General features: G+C 33.8%; 1 protein-coding gene across 2 annotated transcripts in view; it reads right to left on the bottom strand.

The window, feature by feature from the left end:
• TRHDE (thyrotropin releasing hormone degrading enzyme) overlaps positions 1–23,633 on the bottom strand; it is a 394,213-nt gene that overhangs the window by 148,706 nt on the left and 221,874 nt on the right. For both annotated transcript variants that reach the window (XM_082418907.1, XM_082418908.1), the window contains exon 6: positions 11,575–11,712. In XM_082418907.1, the coding sequence (XP_082275033.1) occupies positions 11,575–11,712 (138 nt within the window). The remainder of the gene's footprint in view (positions 1–11,574; positions 11,713–23,633) is intronic.

The raw sequence follows: 23,633 nt of genomic DNA on the forward strand, positions 1-23,633 counted from the left end.
GTTTTCATTTCATATGTTTTATGGGTTATATTCTTGAAAGAAGACACCATCCTATTTATTATTATTATTATTATTATTATTTTTTCTACAGAGTAACACTGTCCTGTATCTAGAGTTAGTATGGGCTCTCTCGCTGTACTAACTGTGGCCTGGCTGACACCACACTGTGGGTGGGGAACCTGGTATCAGAAGGGACAAAAGATGCAAATGGCGGATTGGCCCTTTCATATTCACTTCTAAAGATAATAGAAATCATACCTATTTTCCTCTTTAGCCATACAAGAATTTTAAATTAAGTCTGGAATACGTTGGTAGAGTAACAAAAGTTGAATTTCCACTCCCCCACTTTTTTTATTCGTATTCGCTATGACCCTTTGTGGGTTTTTCTCTGCTTGCCAATTCTTTCCTTTTACTCTATGTAATTTCATTTGGTCTCTAAAGTATATCAAACTTGTTAGAAGAATTGCTGAAAAGTGTTCTTGTTTTTAAAGGATCCTCTTTAAATTTGCTTAAGTCATTTTGAAATCTGTTCCTCTCTCCCAAGCTTGTAGCAATCCTCTCCAACTTGGTACCACATGTAAATTTAATGAGCATTCGCTCACTTTCATCATCCAGGTCATTGGGTCATTGATTCTTATTTCCCTTTGTGCTTTTAGAGTAAAGAGACTCTCTCAATACAGCTCTTCCAGTCTTCCTATCTATGGACAGTATTTTCCTGTTTCCATTGCACTTTTACGATAAAAGCATCCTCATTTTCAACCTACTATTAAAATGGAAAATTTGTTATTTCCCAGGATGTAACTCTCGCTCTCTCTCTCTCTCTTTTTTAAAAAACTAGTTCTCATTTTTTTCTCTTCCCATTCTAAAAATATATATGTAATTTTAGGAGTTGTTTTTTTTTTTTCTTTTAATACTGGCCTTGAGACGGTCCATATTGAACATCACTCACTATTTCTTCAAAAGCACTCGGTTCTTAAATTCGAATCCACAGAAATTAGTATCTGGTTTGTTGGTTCCTAACCTATATTTCTTTATAATCTTCTCTACCCCTATAATACAGTTCTATATAAAAAGTTGTTTAAAGTGTAATAAAATTACTATGCAGGAAAAATTACAAAAAACAGAAGTGGGAATAATTAGAATAATTATTAAGGGAATAATTACAAGAGATGATAAGCAAGCAAAGCACTGATGCAATCAGAGGTTGACTGTTGGCAGAGGTTAATGTAGCCTAGTAACAGGGATCTTCAGGGAGGAGAGCACAGAAGAGCAGTGGCAAGAAGTGACAATCAAAAGAAAAAAAATGGGCTACATGCTACAACTCTAGTTGCTACAATCTTTTCTGAAATGTCCAGATCTATCATATTACTTCCATCTCTACCACACCTACAGGAATATTCTTTCTAGAATACAAATTTATTTATACAATGTTATTCCTTTGCTTGAAACGCTTCATTGGTTCCTCTTCATCTGCTGGATAAAGTTCAGACTTCTTAGTGTTGCATAACAGGTCCTCCAAGTTCTTACCAGATTATCTCCCCAGCCTGTCTACTATCCCAAATCCTCACTATGGTATGGCATACCATACCAAAAGGACAGAATAGTCCTTTTTTGTCATTTTTTCACTCCCCTTACCCTTACCCTCATGGTTCTGTGTATCTTATACATATTTCTATCCTAACTCTTAAGATTCTGAGGTTGGTTGGCATCCGTAACTTTTATCCAGCCATCATATTCTTTGGGAAACCCTATTTCAAGTGATCCCATTGGACCTGCCAATTGTATGACCTATCTTTCCCACCAGAGGATGAGCTTATGACCCATGCTAGCCATTCAGAATGTCCATAGGGACTGTCCATCCCATGGACATAGGGATTGGCCAATGGCGCTCTATTACTTAATCAGAACAAATCATAGCTTTGGGGAGAAATGAATTCTGTCGTGAGGGAGGCAGTTTACTCTTTCCCCAAGCTCATTAGGATCACAAGCTTGAGGACTGTATCCGGCTAAACTTCTTTTTAGGCCACCTATCTAAGAATCATCTGGAAATTAAGTCAGAGACAAAGAGCCAAGAAATCAATGGGAGGTAGATTTCTGATGACATTGTTAAAATGCATGGATTCAACCATTCCTAAACATAACAACGCCTCAGACTTACCAGTTTTTCAGTCAACAAATTCTTTTTTAATGTTTAAGATGGTTTGAGTTAAGTTTCTACATTTAAAATGGAAACATTGCTGTTAATACTCAAATGCTACTACACTGACTTATTTATATGCTATTCCTCCTTTGCGTCTTATTACTGTTATATCCCAAGCACTCAGCACACAGTGCCTGGAACATAAGTTGGGGCTTACAAATGATTTTGGAATGAATGTTCCAGCCAAGTTTATTGATCAAATATGACAGTGTTTAAGAACGTTGGCTCTGGAACCTGATTCCCTGGGAAACATATCCTTGGATTGACCATGAATCAATATCTTCATCTTTAAAATGAGGATAATGAAATAACAACCCCTAAAGGGGATTATGAGAATTTAGTGAGTTAATGAATGTATAGAGTTTAACACAGTGCCTAGCACAGAGTAAGCATTCAATAAACGTTAGCAGTTGATATTATGGCTGTACAATTATCTATATTACCTGTCATACACATCCCAGAATGACACAGTTTATCCATTCCATCCACAGAGTTAAACTGGTTATTGTATATTACCCACATACTAATTGCTGACAGAAAGAGTCTGAGAGAAGTCGAATTGGAGAAGTAGTCTAAAACTCTAAATATACATCAAGGCCTGATATAGAGATTATCAAACTGAAGCCCCTGAGATTATAGCCAAATTGTTCTGAGCTTTGTTTTTCCACATTCGCACTGAAGATTATTTTTCAGACATGCCAGCAGGTACCTGGGCCACTGTTTTTCACCACATTTTTAGAAGTTTGATTTGACACCATGTAGGTGAATCCAAACAATGAGGGCTCATCAAGAAAGCATGATGAACAAGTAGACAGAAAATCAATAAGGATAAAGAAGACTTGAACAATTCTATCAACCAACTTGACCTAATAGGCATTTATAAAACACTCCAGCCAACAGTGGAATACACATTCTTTTGACGTGCATACAGTACATTTATCAACAGAGACCAAATTCTGGGCCATGAAATAAGGCTCAGTAACTCTAAGAATATTCAAGTCATACAGAATATACTTCCCTGATCACAATAAAACTAAATAAGAAACGAATAACAGAAAAATTTCTGGAAAATCTTCTAATATTTGTAAACTAAATAACATACTTTTTATAACCCATGGATCAATTAATAAATCAAATGGGAAAATAGTATCTTAAGGTGAATGAAAATGAAACTTCTATATCTCAAAGTCTAGAGCATGCCCTAAGCAGTACACTTAGGAGGAAATTGATAGAATAAACACCTGAATTAGAACAGATGAAAGGTCTCCAATTAATGACCTCAGTTTGCACCTTAAGAAACTAGAAAAAAAGAACAATTTAAATCCAAAGCATATAAAGGAAGGAAATAATAATGATTAGAGAGGAAATGTATGCAATAGAAAGTAAGAGCAGAAATCAATTAAACCAAAAGCTGAATTTTTGAGAATAAAATGTAAAAGCTTCTAGCTAGACTAATCAGGAGAAAAGGGATAGACAAAAATTAACAATATCTGGAATAAAAGAGGGGACATTATTAGAGATTATGTGATTACTAAAATGATAGTAAAAGAATATAACATGTACAATGAGCCAAATCCTTGATAAGATATAAACTATGAAAGCTCACGCAAGAAGACATAAATAACCTGAATAACTCACTATACATCAATGAACTTAAATTATTAAATATCTTCCCATGAAGGAAATTCTAGACCCAGGTTGCTGTACTGGTAAATTCCATCAGATATTTAACAAAGAAAGAATATAAGTTCTACATAAATTATCCTATAAAGTGGAAAAGGAGGTAATAGTTTCCATTCTGTGAGGCTAGCATTATAGTGAGAACAAAACCAAAGACATTACAAAAACAGAAAACTATAGACCAATACTCCTCATGAACATAGACACAAAATTTCTAAACATTTCTTTAGCAAACTTAATCCAACAATGTATATAAAAACACATAATAATGGATAAAGATGTGACACATATATACAATGGAAGATTACTCAGCCATAAAATGAAATGAAATTCAGTTATTTTCAGTGAGGTGGATGGACCTAGAGACTGTCATACAGAGTGAAGTAAGTCAGAAGGAGAAAAACAAATACCGTATGCTAACACATGTATATGGAATCTAAAAAAAAAAAAAAAAAAAAAGTGGTTCTGAAGAACCTAGGGGCAGGACAGGAATAAAGACGCAAATGTAGAGAATGGACTTGAGGACATGGTGGGGGGGAAGGGTAAGCTGGGATGAAGTGAGAGAGTGGCATTGACATATATACACTACCAAATGTAAAACTGATAGCTAATGGAAGCAGCTGCAGAGCACAGGGAGATCAGCTCGGTGCTTTCTGTCCACCAGAGGGGTGGGATAGGGAGGGTGGAGAGACACACAAGAGAGAGGAGATATGGGGATATATGTATATGTATAGCTGATTCACTTTGTTATACAGCAGAAACTAACACACCATTGTAAAGCAATTATACTCCAATAAAGATGTTAAAAAAATAAATAAATAAAATAAAATTCATTGCAAAAAATATATATATATTATGACCAAATGGTATTTGTCCCAGGGATGTAAAGAGAGCCTAAAATTGAAAAATCTATCAATATAATTCACCATATTAACAAACTAAAATAACAAAAACAAAAATATGATCATCTTGATAGATGGGGAAAAGTATTTGATAGAATCAGCATCCATTTTGGATTAAAACCCTCACCAACGCAGAAGTAGAATGTAACATTTTCAACCTGATAAAGAGTATTTATAAAAATTTAAAGGCAATATCATATCTAATGGTGAAAGACTGAATGTATTGCTCCTAAAATCCAGAACAATACATGGATGTCTGCTCTCACTTCTATTTAACATTGCACAAGATAAGTATACAAAAATAAATTGAATTTCTATATAGAACAACAAAAAGTCATAAATGGGAATTAGAATACCATGTAAAATAGCCTAAAAATGTGAAATACTTAGAGATAAATCTGAAAATAGATATGAAAGATTTATTCATTGAAAAGTACATCGCTGGGCTTCCCTGGTGGCGCAGTGGTTGAGAATCTGCCTACCAATGCAGGGGACACGGGTTTGAGCCCCAGTCTGGGAAGATCCCACATGCCACGGAGCAACTAGGCCTGTGAGCCACAATTACTGAGCCTGCGCGTCTGGAGCCTGTGCTCCGCAACAAGAGAGGCTGCGATAATGAGAGGCCCGCGCACCGCGATGAAGAGTGGCCCCCACTTGCCGCAACTAGAGAAAGCCCTCGCACAGAAACGAAGACCCAGCACACCCATAAATAATAAAAAAATAAATTAAAAAAAAAAGTAGAGGAATTTAAACAAAAACTCCTAAAGAAACTCAACATTAAAAAAAAAAAAAAAGTACATTGCTGAGAGAAAATGAAGAGGCCCTAAATTAATGGAACAGTATACAGTATTCATGGGTCACTCAGCATTGCTAAGGTGTCAATGCTCCCAAATTATTTTACAAATGTAATGCAATCCGTGCAATTACAACAGAATTTTATAGAAAGTGAAAAACTCATTCTAAAATTCATATAGAAATTCAAGAGATCAAGAATAACCAAAAGAACTTTAAAAAAAAGAACAAAGTTGGAGGACTAACAACCTTATTTCACAGCTTATTAAAAGCTACAGTAATCAAGATTGTATGGTATTGGTGCCAAGCTAAATAAATATATCAATAGAATAAATAAACAGTCCAGAAATAGACCCACACATAGTTCACTGATTTCAACAAATGTGCAAAGGCAATTCAACAGGGTAAATAACAGATATTTCAAGAAATGGTTCTTGAAAAATTGGATATCCATGTGCAAAAAGAAGAAAAACATTCAATTCAAACTTCACACCATATACAAAAATTAACTCAAAATCGAATATAGATCTAAATATAAACCTAAAACTATAAAACTTCTAGAAGAAAAAACAAAAGAATAACCTTCATGGCCTTAAATTAACCAAAGATTTCTTAACTCTGACACCAATAGAACTATCAATTTAAAAAAATATGATAGGGACTTCCCTGGTGGCGCAGTGGTTGGGAGTCTGCCTGCTAATGCAGGGGGCACGGGTTCGGGCCCTGGTCTGGGAAGATCCCACATGCCAAGGAGCGGCTGGGCCCGTGAGCCACAATTGCTGAGCCTGCGCATCTGGGGCCTGTGCTCCGCAACAAGAGAGGCCGTGATGGTGAAGAAGCCTGCGCACCGCGATGAAGAGTGGCCCCCGCTTGCCGCAACTGGGGGAAGCCCTCGCACAGAAACGAAGACCCAACACAGCCAAAAATAAAATATAAAAATAAAAAAATATGATAAAACATACTTAATCAAAATTAAAATAGTTTGCTTTTAGAAAGATACTGCTATGAAAATAAAGAGTAGGTCACAAATTGGGAAAAACATTATTTGCATATCATATATATGATAACCTGCATTCAAAGTATATAAAGAATCCTCAAAACTCAATAATAAGAAAACAACCCAATCTAAAAAAATTGGGCAAAGGATTTGAATTGACCCTTCACCAAGGAAGATATATAAGGGAGAATATGCAAATGAAAGAATGGTCAATATTATTAGTCATTAGGGGAATGTAAATTACAATCACAATGAGATACCATTACAGTATCTAAAATTAAACAAATTGATTATACCTAGTTTGTGTTGGTGAAGATGTGGAAAAAGAACTCTGGCACACTTTCAATGAGAATGTACCATGGTACAATGGTTCAACTACTTTGGAAAACAGTTCAGCAGTGTCATAAAACATTAAACATATCTATCATCATCTAGACATTCCAGTTCTAGGTATTTACCCAAGAGAAGTAAAGGCAGATACACATACAAAGACCTGTACAAAAATATTCACAGTAGCTTTATTTGTAACAGCCAAAAACTGGAAAAAAACAAATATCCAGGTGAAAGAACAAATTATATTATATCCATATATTCTACAACATGAATTGTACCTCAAAATCATGATGTTGAGTGAAAGAAGGCAGACAAAAAAGAGTGCATACTGTATAATTCCATTTACATAAAACTCTAGAAAATGAAAATTAATCTACAGTGAGAAGTTGATCAATGGGGGAGTGAGGAGGGATGGGAGGAGGTATTACAAAGAGGCATGAGGAAACTTTTGATGAATATGTTCATTAACTTGATTGTGGCGATGTTTTCACTGGGTATACATATGTCAGAACATATTAAATTGTACCTTTTAAGCATGTACAGTTTATTGTATTTTAATTATTACTCAATATAGTTGTTAAAAAGAAAATTTTCTCTTGATAAGTCTTCATTAAAAATGTGTAGATCCTATCATCAGTTGAAAACACAGTAAGGACAGTATTTCCAGTGGTACTTAAGCATAATGATACATGGCTAGAATGAAGACAAGCCCACAGCTAACATCATACTCAATGGTGAAAAGCTAAGCCTTTCCTCTAAGATCAGGAATAAGACAAGGATGCTCACTCTTGCCATTTCTATTCAACATGGTACTGAAAGTCCTAGTCACAGCAACTAAGCAAGAAAAAAGTAAATAAATAAAAGACCTTCAATCAGAAAGGAAGAAGTAGAATTATCTCTGTTTATAGATGACATGGTCTTATATATAGAAAACCCTAAAGACTTCACCAAAAAACTGTTACAACTAATAAATTAATTCAGTAAAGTTACAGGATGCAAAATTAACATACAGAAATCATTTTCTTCCTATACACTGACAATGAACTATCTGAAAGAGAAATTAAGAAAGCATTCCCATTTACAATAGCATCAAAAGAAATAAAATACTTATAAATAAATTTAACCAAGTAGGTGAAAGACATACACTGAAAACTATGAAATACTGGTGAGATTGAGGAAGGTACAAATAAATGGAAAGATATCCCATGATCTTGGATTGGAAAAATTGATGCTGTGAAAATCTCCATACTACCGAAAAATGATCTAGAGAGTCCATGTAATCCCTATCAAAAGTCCAATGGCATTTTTCACAGAAATAGATAAAAATGATCCTAAAATTTGTATGGAGCTCCAACCTATGGAGCCACAAAAGACCCCAAATAGCCAAAGTTATCCTGAGAAAGAAAGAACAAAACTGGAGGCATCACAATTCCTGATTTCAAGCTATATTACAAAGCTGCAGTAATCAAAACATTATGGTACTGGCAACAGGTACATGGAACCAGTGGAACAGAACAAAGATTCCATATATAAATCAACACATATGTGGTCAACTGATTTTTGACAAGAGCACCAGGAACACACAATGGAGAAAGGTTAGTCTCTTCGATAAACAGTGTTGGTAAAACTGGATATCCACATGCAAAAGAATGAAACCAGACTCCTATCTTACACCACTCACAAAAATGAACTTGAAATGGACCAAAGACTTAAATGTAAGATGTGAAACCATAAAACTCCTAGAAGAAAATATAGGGGAAAAGATCCTTGACATTGGTCTTAGAAATGATTTATTGGATAAGAGAACAAAAGCACAGGCAACAAAAGTTAAAATAAACAAATTGGAGTACATCAAACTAAAGAGCTTTGGCACAGCAAAGCAAACAATCAATAAACTGAAAAGACAATGTGAAGAATGAGAGAAAGCATTAGCAAACATATAGCTGATAAGGGGTTAATATCCAAAATATATAAAGAACTCATACAACTCAATTGCAAAATAATAATAATAATAATCCAATTAAAAAATAGGCAAAGGACCTGAATAGACATTTTTCCAACATATATACAAATGGCCGATAGCTATATGGAAAGATGCTCTACATCACTAATCATCAGGGAAATGCAAATCAAAACCACAATGAGATATATCACTTCATACCTGTTGTGATGGCTATTATCAAAAAGTCAAGAGATAACAAATGTTGGTGAGGATGTGAAGAAAAGAGAACACTTACGCAGTGTCAGTGGGAATGTAAATTGGTACAGCCATTACAGAAAACAGTATGGAGGTTCCTCAAGATACTAAAAATAGAACTACCATATGATCTCGCAATCCCAATCCTAAATATCCAAAGGAATTTAAACCAGTATCTAAAGGAGATATCTGCACACCCATGTTCCTTTCAGCATTTCTTCACAATAACCAAGGTATAAAAACAATCTAAATGCCTTTCAACAGATGAATGGATTAAGAAAATGTGATATATATAATTGAATATTATTCAGCCATAAAAGGAAGGAAGTCCTACCATTTGTGACAACATGGATTAACCTGGAGGTCACTATGCTCAGTAAAATAAGCCAGAGAAAGATAAATACTGTGTGGTATCACTTATATGCAAAATCTAAAAAAAAAAAAAAAAAAAAAGCCAATTTCATAGAAACAGAGAATAGAGTAGTGATTACCAAGGGCTAGGGGAAGGGGGAAATGGGGTGATATAGGTCAAAGGGTACAAATTTTCACTTATAAGAAGAATAAATTCTAATGCTCTAATGTATAGTATGGTGACTACAGTTAATAATAAAGTACTGTATACTTCAAAGTTGCAGAGAGTAGATCTCAGGCATTCTCACTCCCCACCCCCAAAAAGAGTTAACTAGGTGAGGTGACAGATGTGTTGATTATCTTGATCTTGGTAATCATTCTACAATGTATATGTGTATCAAATCACCACATTGTACACTTTAAATATATACAATTATATTTGTCAGTTATTCCTCAAAAAATTAAAAAATAAAGATACATGGCTAGAGACAAATAAGCCAGTGTCCTTTATGATGATGACCCTGAGCATCATGGCACAGTTTGCTCATGTATCACATTTGTAAACTGGTAAGCCTTTGCACCAAAATGTAGAGAGGGTAAAATAATAATCATTGTGACTTCCTTCTTTCCTACTGTTTTAATTCTTAACCTTCTTGAATGAATTAAAAATTACTCAAATATATGAAATCTGGAATAAATGTTAACTTACCTGTAAAAGCACATCTATAACATATTTAATCAAAGTAATATTTTCCTGATATTATTCATGCAGAAATAATACTGGTATTTACAAATAGTCTTTTAGAATTGGTGGTTAGGTGGGAAATAACCACAGACATGTCTCCAAATGCATCTCAAGCTAACTTAATAAATTATTTTCTGCATTATATTTTAAGAATCAATACAGTTGAGTGAACCAAATGTGCATCCAGCAAAATCTAGCCAAAAAATATCATATATAAAAGTGAATATGTACTTTAAATATTTATTTAACATTTAAAATAAATATATTAACACTACCTACTTTAAATATGGCACTACACTTCCACTTATCTTTATAAAACATCAAAAATATCCTTTTTGAGCCAATGCAATGATCAGTGACTTGAAAAGATATTTTCTAACAATTTGCATCTTTACATATTATAGCATACAATGTTAACTAATAGCATACAATATTAACTAATAACCATTGAGATAGTCATTTCCTGGGTGCAAAACCAAACATCCAAATTACTGCACCAAAAAATTCTGATGAATCATTATTTGATCTCTAGTTATAAAGAGGAATATCTTGTTTTTCAGAAAGAATATTAGCAACTTGTTTTTAAGCTTAAAACATTATTAAATCAATAGAGTATTTATATAGAAATTCTAATAAATGCAGTTCAATCTACACCAAAGACATAGTAGATTTTAACACTATTTTAACAATTATTAAGTGGCTGCTAAGTGTTATACACTGAGATGTACATGCTCATGTTAAAATTAGAACAACAAAGGGACAGAGATATAAGGAAAAATCCTAATCCAAGTAACAATGGAAAAAAATTCATAATATACCTTATTGCTACAGATGTCTAGTCATTGGTCCAAAATCTTTGCCAGTCAAAGTCCAGTCTTTAAGATTTCATTCATTATGCTTATTATCCAGGAAACATGCTTAATTCCCCAAATCTCCCTTAAATAATGTTTATAAAATACATATGTCAGGTCACTGCCTATACCCATTTTCAGCAGCCAATCAAAATAAGTATTTAAGGGGCATTGGTGGGAAATAATTTGTCACTATATAGGTCAGCTCTCTTATTAATAATAATAAAAACTGACATAACACCATTTGTACAGCAATTTCATATCAAGACTCCAAAGATTTATTCATTAATACTTCCAATATTTCTAGGCATTATTTGGCAAACATTCATCTCCATCTTACTGATTTATAAAGCAAAGCCCTAACTCATAAAATGACATGAACCTAGTGACTCTATGTTTTCTAACTCACAGCCCATTTCTATTTGCCAGGGAGAAGAGAAAGATATTATACATCTAGCATGAAATAGTTTGGCTACCCCAGGATAGTGAAATATCCAATTGGCACTTGGGTCTTATCTATTCCCACCTTTTTATATGCGATCCAGTCAAACACCCTGTCAATATCTGTTGCCCGTAGCACTTCCTGTGATACTGGATGGGAACTGGCCAAGCCGTCAAGCAGCATCACTTCATGTAGAACATCTGTCAGAAACCTCTGTTTTTCCTGCAATATAGTAGATGGAACAACATCATAGGTGATTCCTGGTTATGATGGAATATGTGTGACAATATGAACAGAATGTGTGTTACTTAATTGATGATGGTCATCAACCTACATGGTGAGACTTAACTCTAAAGAGAAACCGGTAAATAAAATGCCCCTTAAGTCACTCTAAAATAACAGTGGTTGACTTGAGCACAACATGAAACAAAATCAATGGGTTACAATGGGCCCTAAATAGATAGAAACAATGGACTCTATGTTTTAATAGTGGTTAAAACAAATTTGGAGCATGGGCACATAAATAAACTGACTGAGCTTGTTTATGTGTTCTGCAGGGTCAAAACTAAAATTCCAGTCCCAAATAACCTTTTTATAGTTAATCCAATATAAGAATAATAACTAAATTTCAGAGTTCCATTGCTATTTCTTATTTCTAGTCCATTTAAACAACACATTCCCTCTCTTTCTGTCCCTCCCTCCTTTCTTTCCCTCTCTCTTTTTCACTTATCCTCTCTCTAATACACACACACACACACACACGCACACACACACACTTATTTTCTAAAAGAATTTCAGGAGACCACCACAAATAATAAAAGGCATTACTGACATCAAACTATAATATCTGTGTATGTGGATGTGATACGTGAATTCAGAAAGTGGAGAGCAATAGGTGTCAACAATCTATTTTGTGAAAGCAAACAAAATCGTGAGACTTCTGTGCATTGTTGAGACATTAGTATTCGCTTTAATAAAAGCTGACTTGTAATGTTAGTAATAAACTGTAAAGAAAAACGTACTTCTCTGTTGTTTTTGCTTTAAGAAGCCTGCTTTAAAGAAACAGCTTAGGTTCTGTTAACAGAAATGCTGGCAGCTATTAGTCCTCCTAGTCTCCTGCCTTCACTGAGGGAGAAGGAGAGGAAAAAGAAGTTGCAAGAGATATCAAGGGCTAAATAGCCCTTAGATAGTTGGGACCTGAGAGGTATCATTATAGAGATAAGACTGCAACACTAATTGCTCTAGCTAATTCTGAACTCATTCCTGGAGCCTCCAAATTTTGGGCCAGCAGATAAACTGCACTTTATTTCTGAGTGAGTTGTAATTTCAAGCTGAGAGTACACCAATCCTGGATTTTAAAAATTGGAAAGAGAATAAATATACTAAGAAAAGAATAGTTAACTAGGCACATATATTTGTGTTAATTTAAATCTGGCTTTAAAGAAACATTTTTGTTCATCATCCCTTGCTCAATAATGTAGTATGTTTAATCAATAATTTAACTGGCCATCCAACTATATACTGTAAGGTTTATTTTCTACTAGCTTATTTTTATAGTCTGTGGACTATATATCTAATTTCTTTGGTCCTCTTTTTTCAGTCTACGAATTTCATGTCAATGCTCCATCAAAAAGGACTTTTTTGCAGTGACTGAGCCAAAAGTCACTCTAAGTCCCAGAAGGATGCTCCAGACGGTGGGAGACCACAATAAAAAGTACAAACTTACAATGAATTAAGTGACAAATATTACACAAAATGATACTGTATTTCTTCTTAAATCGAGTTCCTAATTCAAGATGAATTAAGAAGATTAAGAAGACTGAAATTGGACCCTGTGATTTAAAATTTTTTAAATTAAAAAAATTGGTATTTACATTGCTCATTTTAAGTCCACTAAAAAGCAAAGACAAGATCTCAGACAAATGGCCTAGATTTAGAGAATAAGAGAAAATTGTGTATTTCCAAAATAAAAATTTTAAGCTGGTATGCAATCTTGTTAGTCATTCAATTTTAAAATGCACATTAAAGCTATTTGACACTGGAATTAATGAGAGGAATCATGAAATGTATAATGATACTTCAACTTGATCAATGAACATTTTTATTTATAAAAACTACCAACTGAAGGTGTGATATCCATTCTGAAGGTCAAATAATATTCAACTCTTCAAACAGTGATTGCTTGCTCCATTATGTCACTCAAACATCTGATCAAAAATCACAGTGTAAAATGAACTTAACACAATGATTTATTTGAATCCTAATTTTTAATATTTAGCAACAATAAATATATATTGATCAATATTAAAATCTAGTAAACATATCTTGGTTTGCTAGAGATGTGATTTTTTTAAATGGTATAAAGTCAATGGCCATGAAATTATAAAAATGAAATCTAAGGTAAATTTCAAAAATGAAATTTCTCGTTTAAGAAAATATAAGTTATACATGATATATTACTTCATGCTTCTGGAGAAAAATAAAAACAAACCTTTGGTCAGTGGAATTTCAAAAAGGAGAGTTTAAATTTAGTAGTGTTGTTAGGTCATTAGTAAGATTCGTCTTCTACATTTTTGGAGAGGATGATATTGTCTAATTGAGAAAAAGGGCATTAAGAGAGATTAAGAGAGAGAGAAGGAAAAACAAAAAAGAAAGAAAGAAAAGCCTGGCAGAAGATACACACAAAGCTCAGAAGAGACAGTAACTTAAATTGAGGGGGAGAAAAAGAAAATTCTAACCAGAGGCAAACCCAATTTAACAAAATTACAAAGAGTTTTCAGGAGAGAAGGTGCTAATTTTTTATAAAAGACCCGCATCACTATAAAAGAAGAAATAATCTTAGTTTGTCAGTCCCAGGCTAGGGCCCTCCTCCTCCTCCTCATCAACAACAACAATAACAATTACAGCAGAAATTATTAAGTGTTGGTTAGTTGCTTATGGTTGACCTGAGACTATGAAAGTTTAAAAATAAAGTAAAAGAAATCCTGGCTCTTACGTGAGATAAAAGATCAAACAAAACAGCCACAGTGAACAAAATAATAGTTTTCTCTTACACATTAGAAATGCTAAAGAATTTTGAGACAAAACACGGTAAAACAGAATTATTTATGGAAAGTTTAATGGAAGAGGTAGAATTTGATCTGATCCTTCAAGTAACTTTAAAGTTGCGTGCATGCTCATGTGTTTGTGTACAGGGAAGAATATATTTATGGTGCATAGTCAACAGTTTTTATTCTACTCTATATTTTAAGGACACCATGATAGGCCATTCTACAACTTTCAAAATGCAAAACAATAAGGTAAAATGGAGAACTTTAACATCTGTTTACAAGAAGTTTATTGTTAACAGTAACAATAAATCCTACCACTCTAATACAGACACCTCTTGGAGATGTTGCATACATGCCTACATTTTACCAGTTCTAATAATATTGAATATGTGTGTCATTTTGTACTGAACTATTTTCAAAAATATGTTGTGTTTGAATTTTTGGAGAACAGTGTAAAGACTTTTCAGAAAAGTAAACAAAGTGTGAGTGAATGCACAGAGCTGAGAATAACACATGGAAAAGAAGAAAGAAACTATTGTTTTATTCATTCATTCATTTAACAAACATGTATTAAATTCCTACTCAATGCCAGATACTGTACTGTGTTTTGGGAATAAATATATGACTAAAATCTAGTCCACAACCTGAAAGAACTCAAAAGTAGATGAGAAAGACAGGTAAACAGCTATCTGTATTATAATATGATGGATGTTATAAAAACGCAGAGGATGAAATGATTAATTAGTTCAGAAAAGGTTTCACAGAGGAAGTGACATTAAAGTGGGTTGTTGAAGGATGAAAGGTTACTCAGATGAATGGGGGAAGCAGCTTAAAAGGGCAAATCCTGGCAGAGGAAACATGAAAAAAAGCTGGTCTGTTTGAATCCTCAGTTGTCAGGTTGAAGAGTTTGGTCTTAATAAACAGGCAGTAGCAGACATAATGACATAATAAAAGTAGTGTCTTAGGAAAATTAACTTATCTGAGTTATACAGAGTGGCTTGATGTATGCAGAAACGGGAGACAGGAAGTGGCTATTGTACCAAGAGGCGATACGGTGATGATGTATTACAACAGGTGTTGCTGAAGGACTTTTGATTCTGAGAGATATTTTGAATGAACAATCAACTGACATTGATGCCTTGGTCCCCTTAGTGGATGATGGAGAGGAAGTACTAACAAATAACTACATGGAATGATGTGACGGAATTTTAAAAGATTTTAGATTGACAGAATGTTTTAAAAGGTAGGGGGCATGCTACTGACAGAACTGGAGAAGTGGAGAAAATTTTGGTTTGGAGGGCAAGTTAAAAGATGAGTTTTAAACATATTGCAAGGAACGTGACAGTGAACATTTAAAAAGCAATATGTCACAGGCAACTGAAAGTAAAAGCCTAGGTCTAAGGTAAGGGGCAAGTGCTAAACAACTTTTGTCAAGAAACAGTAATCTGTATACAAATATAAACGAAGTCTCGGAGAGAAGCAACTCTTTTTAAAAATTATTTCTTACAATTTTAACACTTCATATACTGGTATTTAGAAATATATGTGAAGGGAATTATTAAAAATTCTTAACACATCATTAAATACACCTGAAAAAATCAGTTCCTTGATGTCTCCAAATGGATTCTGCCTGAACATGTCAAGATCTGAAGATTCATGGTGATGGTGGGAAAAGAGGAAGTACTATTGGAAGGGAGGGCTGTCAGCAAGTTCCTATAGAAAGGCTGACTAATTTTAGTGAAGAGCAATACCAGGCAGACACTTTGACTCTTCTCATCAGAAAAGAAAGAAAAAGATCAAGTAATTTGAATCGAGATCAAATAAAGTCAGATACATCAAACCAGACAAAAAAGATGAGAGCAGAGCCTGAGCCAATTCAAGAAGTGGTGAGGCGCTCACAGGCATGAAAAGAGCGGAAAAACATTCTCTGGGCAGATGTGGGTTACATCAGAGCAGCCACAAGGACTCAATTTTCTTTTTTTTTTTTTTAATTTAATTTCCTTTTTAAAAATTTTTACTGGAGTATAGTTGATTTAAAATGTTGTGTTATGGGCTTCCCTGGTGGCGCAGTGGTTGAGAATCTGCCTGTCAATGCAGGGGACACGGGTTCGGGCCCTGGTCCGGAAGATCCTACATGCCGTGGAGCAACTAAGCCCGTGTGCCACAACTACTGAGCCTGCGTTCTAGAGCCTACGAGCCACAACTACTGAGCCTGCGTGCCACAACTACTGAAGCCCATGTGCCTAGACCCCACGCTCCACAGTAAGAGAAGCCACCGCAATGAGAAGCCCGCGCACCGTGACAAAGAGTAGCCCCCGCTCGCCACAACTAGAGAAAGCCCCCACGCAGCAATGAAGACCCAACACAGCCAAAAATAAATAAATTAAGTAAATAAATTTAAAAAAATAAAATGTTGTTTAGTTTCTGCCGTACAGCAAAGTGAATCAGTTATACATATACATATATCCACTCTTTTTTAGATTCTTTTCCCATATAGGTCATTACAGAGTATTGAGTAGAGTTCTGTGCTATACAGTAGGTCCTTATTAGCTATCTCTTTTATATATAGTAGTGTGTACATGTCAATCCCAACCTCCTATATTTATCTTTCCCCCCCTTCCGCCCTGGTATCCATAAGTTTGTTTTCTACATCTGTGACTCTACTCTTGTTTTGTGAATAAGTTCATTTGTACCATTTTTTAGATTCCACATATCTAGGAGGATGGGTCTGAATATAAACGGCTCTTTCGTTATTCCTGGGAGAAAAGACAGGAACACTGCTGCAAAATTGATGAAAGAGTCCTAGACTGTAAGAAAAATATCTGCCATTCACTAGCTGTCTGAGCTTGAGCAAGTTAATCTTTTCAGACCTCAGCATCCTCATTTGTAAACATATGTGGTTGTGAAGATTAAAGATAATTTGTTCTACAAATATTTATTGAGCACCTGCTATATCCCAAATGGTATGTCTGGTTCTGGGGATAAAAAGATAGAAAAACATGGATCCAACCTTCAGAGATTTTATCCTAGTAGAAAGAGAGACAAAGATGAAAACAAATATTGAAACAGCACCTACTATGTGTAGAAATGGAAGTAGGTTCAGGATATAGAGTGACTACACAGAGAAGGCTGTGATTTGTTCTGCCTGGAGAAAGGAAGGAAAGCTCCTGAATTGATAGTTTGAGTTGAATCTTTAAGGGGGATTGAGTTTTCTAGGATAATACCACAGAAAGGGGCATTTTGGACAGAAAGGAATATCTGGGGAAAATCATAGAGGTATGAAACAGCCTGACCTGTTTGGGGGACTCCAGAGTTCTGCGTGGCAGAAGGCAGGGAGTATAACGGGGTAAATGACTAGTGATTAGTGCATAGAGACAGACAAGAACAGAATTATCAAGATCCTCCATGGCAAGTTAGGAAGCTAGAATTAAGAAGTGACATCACCAGACCTACATTTAGAAAGATGACTATGAATACTGGAAAGCGGACTAGAGTGAGGAGCAACTCGAAACAAAATAGGACAATACAGCACAATTATGCAAAAATAGCACACAATATGGGCTTTATCTTTGTGATCACAAAATATTATACCATTATTTTTCTAAAATGTAGTTCAATTTTGTGATGACCAATGGTGATCCAACAAGGTATTTACTTTGAAATTCCAAAATGTATGAATCAAATATAGATTTAGACATAAATATAAACATAGGCATAAACATAGATATGTATGTAGATACACATAAAGATAACCAAATAGATACAAATATTTCCTTTTCAGTATTTTCATTAGTTTATTTAAAGCAATGTCTTATTCCAGTTTTTAATATTGACAACATCCTCCTGAATATAGATAAAGGCACTTTTCTAATCCATAGAGTCAAATGAACAAGAATGTCTGACAAAAATTATTTGAACAATACAATCTAATTCCACACATGTTTACTGATTGCTTTGTACACGCAACCTCCATATGTTAGAGGCTGGGGAAACAAACGAACTTGGGACACAATTCCTGCCTCCAGGCAACTCCCATTATGATAGGGAAGATAGACACACGTACAAATCCTTCGTGTTATTTGATGGGTAACGTATTAGTAACCAAACAAAGTACTATGGGAGTACAGAACAGAGGGAATGTTATGGGTAAGAATGCTTTCAGTGTCTATGACCATGTTGATTCAATTTCAACTGATCTATCATAAAGAGAAGAAATTATATGTCATTCATATTTTGTGTCTTTGGAAATCTATACTACCATGAGATAAAGCCTTTTAAGATTTCATAGGTTAAACAAAACGCCACATGAGTCATTACAAATCTGAACCCCTTGCTTGCATAAGACTAGAACAAGGATACAGGTATACCTAGCATTGCATATTTTGGCTTTTTCACTCTTGTTCTTCATGACTTATTCAAATCAGGACAAATTAAAGGAGAGGAATACAATCAAAAATTCAAACAAGAAAAGCAAACATATTGGAGGAAAATATACATCAGGTTTTATTTATGTGATATGGTATCTCTGTGACGCCGCAATTATCATCTTTTGTAAACACACAACACAATGCCATATTTGTAAAAATTATAAATTATTTGGATTCCAAGTCTCTTAAAATATTAAAAGAATTTTACTCTGTAATTTTATATTTCATCCTACTTTTATAAAGTTCTAAAATGTCCAAAAGTATTTTAAGCTTTACTCAGTTGAAAGTTAGCTAGATGTACTTGTGAAATATAATGTCATTATTTAGCTGATTAGTTAACATTTTGTAGATAGCTAAATCATACTGATAAATGAAATAAAACTAAAGATGTAGTGAAAATAAGTGTTGCTTCTATATAGTATTTCTTAAAAATTAACATTTCAAAATCTCATGTTTAAAATACACATGCCTAAGATGTTGATAATCATTTTCATATGCAGCTTGTTAAAACAGACCACTTATATTAAAGTCACACTTATGTAAACACACATATATGCAGTAGGCATTAAAGAATAATTTTAGAAATAATCATCATTAATGCCTATAATAAAACAAGCACTGTATTGAAAATTTTACCTCTGTTTTTGTCCACATAACCTTTTACAGTAAGTGGTACATGAACATAATTATCTGCACAGATCTCTATTGATATAACATTATTCTGTGATTTCACATGAGCTTTACAATAAGTAACCAAATGTGTTCTATACGCTCTTATTTCTTTTAACTATCAACTACATTTCATTCACTGCCAAGCCACAAACGCTTTAAGATGCCTTAGTCAACGCACTAACTAAAAAAGCAATTATATCTCTATAAGAAGACTATCTTGGATGACTTTATAAGGCTCTCATAACCCCAAATAACTCCCTGCACAGGTTTTTATGAACTGATATACTCTCAAACATGGCTAACACAGAGAGAAGGTGGGTTAAATTGTGAGTCTCTTCAATGACTACATCCTTCAGCTGCCTTATGTTTTGTTTGTAATATCCAGCCTGAATGTGTCATGTCTAATATTATCCAAGATGTGACACAGCTAAGGGAAAATGCTAAGATGAAACACAAAATGTACTGCGTTGTAGTCAACCAAATTCTGAGCCTTCTGCATACTTACTCAAGAACCTTTAAGATATAGCAATATTGATATGGTAGAAGTCACCATCAGTCATTTACATATTCATTAATTATGATAATCCTAGGTCTTACAGAACAACCTTGAATGTGCTTCAAATAATGTCAATCACAGTAATAATTATGAACAGGTTGTCTAATTACATAGCTCATTCTGATTCTAGCAGCCCAAAAAAATCACTGTGAACAATCACCATATGCCATGTGCTTTTATATAACCCTCTTAAAATGTTCACATCATATATTTTTTCGGATTTCTTGACATTTTTTCCTTCTGTTTTCCTTCAAACACTTATCCAATGTAGTTTTATATACTTTTAAGCTCAATATCCTTTTTATTTCAATGAATGAGTTCTTATATAGACATAGAAACTGCTTATAATCTTTCATAAATTATTTGTTGCCCATAATTTCTTTTTTTTTTTGTTAACTTTTGACCAGAATTTTATTATTTGAATTCTTCATAGATGCTATAATTTGGGTTAAATGCTGAGAAATGATGGTAAATAAACAGTCCTTAACTGATGAAGCATATTGTTTAGTGGGGGAGATTTACTTCCTCTTCTTTGCTAATTAACATGAACTCATACCCACTCTTGTACATGTCACTTCAGCATCCTCTGCATAGAGAGGTAAGCTTCTTCACCTTTTCAATACTCCTCTCTCTACTTTGGCAGTAAGAATCTTTTCCTCTATCTCTATGCTTAATTGTTTTGAGTAGCTGATAAGACATTTCAATAAAATCAAATTTGCCAGTTTTTTTTGATACTCACACATCTGTTTCTCACATCCATCACAAGAAGTTGCTAATATTTTCAGACACATCAATAATAAGCTAACAAGGCCCTATAATATTTGATTGATAAAATGTAATCCAGAGTATTTTTAAACACACACTGACTAATTATCTTAAACAGATTCACTTTCTACTTAAATCCTAATAGAAACTTTCTTATACCATTCAGGCCTGGAATAATTCCAAAAATAAGCTAGCCAACTCCCAGAAGTCATTAACATGATTACCAAGTAGCTAGTTTATTTTATGTTATTTCAATTTCAATTTATGAAATAAATAATAATTCAAATGACCTTAATTCTGTAACAAAAATTTTATTAACTTGATAATGAAATTTATTAAATAACATTTTTGTACTTTAATTTCAATATTTAGTGATATAAATGATCAGTTCATCAAATAATCTAGCTAAATAAAACTTTACACTTGTTGCCAGATCACAGAAGTCTGTATATTTCCAATGAAAATAAAAAGCATTAATTTTTTCAAATTTAAAAGATTTACTAACTCATAACAAACAACTCCAGAATACATAGAGTGCTATGGCCCAAAAAGTTAACCAATTCAGAAAGGAAAGTCCACATTTATTCCCAGACCCTATATATTACTGTATCTCAAAGTAAGCTACTATAACACTTACAGACTGATTATAAAATTAGCAAAGAAAATCTTTACTACTCAAAATGCAAAATCTGGACTAGCAATCCATTTATAAAATGCAAAAATATTAAAATATTAGCATTCCAAAGTCATTCTAAAATGGAACAGGTGTACTCAAAAGTATTATGTGAAGGCAATTTCTTTGCTCTTATTAATTTTTAATATGTGATTCACAAGATACTCCACTGGAAAACATATTTTGGACCCTAAGAGTAATACCATTATACTTAAGTACCTAATAGTAATAGTAATATTTGTAGTAAGAAGAAGAAGAAGAAAAATGTCTTAGAGTTTTAAAACTATTCTGTGACAAAAACAGTACAGGTATTTCATACATATTTTGAAGACGGAGAAACAAGACCACACAGCTATTAAGTGTCAAGAGAGTCAAAAATTTGGGACTTCCTTGGTGGTCCAGCGGTTAAGACTTTACACTCCCAATGCAGGGGGCATGGGTTCGATCCCTGGTCGGGGAACCAAGATCCTGCATGCCACACGGTGCGGCCAAAAAAAAAAAAAAAATTAATCCACGGGATAGGTAGAAATAAGGAATCGATTCATTCTAGGAAACTGTAAAGTAGCATTACTCTGACAAAAAATAATTTAACTTAATTGGTAAAATAGATCTATGAGACTCCGAGGACTCTGGTGTTCGTACTCACGTGTGTTCCCCGTCTCTAACAGAGACACTTGCAAAGACTGGGCGTCCAAAAAATGTTTGTTACATAATGAAAAATGAGTGCGTCAATATAGATTAATCCCTGGAAATATTTTGTAAATTAGGGGCCCTAAAAATGCCAGCAAAATGCTTAGCCACTAATAGAATAATATCATTTTGTTGTGAGAAGCCAAATCATTTTCAGGCCTAGGAAGTGATATAAACCATCATCTCTCAGAAGAAGCCAAAGGTTCCAAGAAAAGCACCTTATGGTCTTAAAAAGTAAGACAAAGAAACACGGAGAGTTTTTATTTTTAATTAGTCATCTTCAACATTGTATTGTGTTTAACGTCCTTCACATTGGACTGATCGAGTGGATAGTCGGGAAGAGAATGTAATTAATGCCAAGTTTTGCTCTTTAGGAGCAATCGAACTAACCTTCTCTTTAATCAGAAAACTTGGGAAATAATAAATAGATAAAAATATCGCACCATCACCACAAGCACCACTACAACCAAAAGTACAGAAATATTTTTTTTAAAGCACTTATCTTCCAAGCAAAGCTGAGAAGCTTAGGGAAAGAACAGAACTTAACTGAGCAGAAAGATACTCAAATTCTAAATAAAAATAAATAGCTACTGTAAATCTAAGCAAATATTAGAGAACATGTTTGATCCATGTAATATAAAAATAATAATAGGTAGCTAAATTTTCTTCCTGTTCCATTATTTGGCTAATCCTCTGAGGCTTACTATGCTAAATTTTATTTTCCAAACATATCTATGAATATGAACAGTCTGATTGAGATTATGGGTCTGTGTTGTTGAGCTACTGCATAAACAAAACAACTTCTGACAGAGGCATGGTTGGTCAACTAAGAGCAAAAAAAAAAAAAAAAAATTCCACAATCTACCCACACCTTCTAACTGAAACCACCACACTAAAGATAAAATACAGTGTGTATAAGAAGCTGATATATAGCAGGTCTCTGCTAATAAGCCATGAGGTTTATTCCATAGAAATTAGCAAAATGAATGTCTCATTTTGGGTACTTGATAATTCTTTGAATGAATTAATTAAACAGAATGAATGAAATGTATAACTGAATGGAATGGCAAAGAGTGGCAGCAATCCATCAAACTAGTTTATATAAAATTAATGTTAACAGCACTCAGGAAAGACATCATTGAACTATAAAAATCTTGAGAAGAGAAAATTTTAAATGATTAAAGGAGTTAATTGGACACAGGTGGATTTGAAGTAGGTTCTTAGAGAAAGAAAGCATCCCCACATATCTTCATTTTTAAAGACAAATATGACAAAGATAACACTCCAATCATTAGAAAGAATTTTATTTC

This window comes from Balaenoptera physalus (assembly GCF_965194825.1).
Source record: "Balaenoptera physalus genome assembly, chromosome: 13".
Classification (NCBI taxonomy): Eukaryota; Metazoa; Chordata; class Mammalia; order Artiodactyla; family Balaenopteridae; genus Balaenoptera; species Balaenoptera physalus.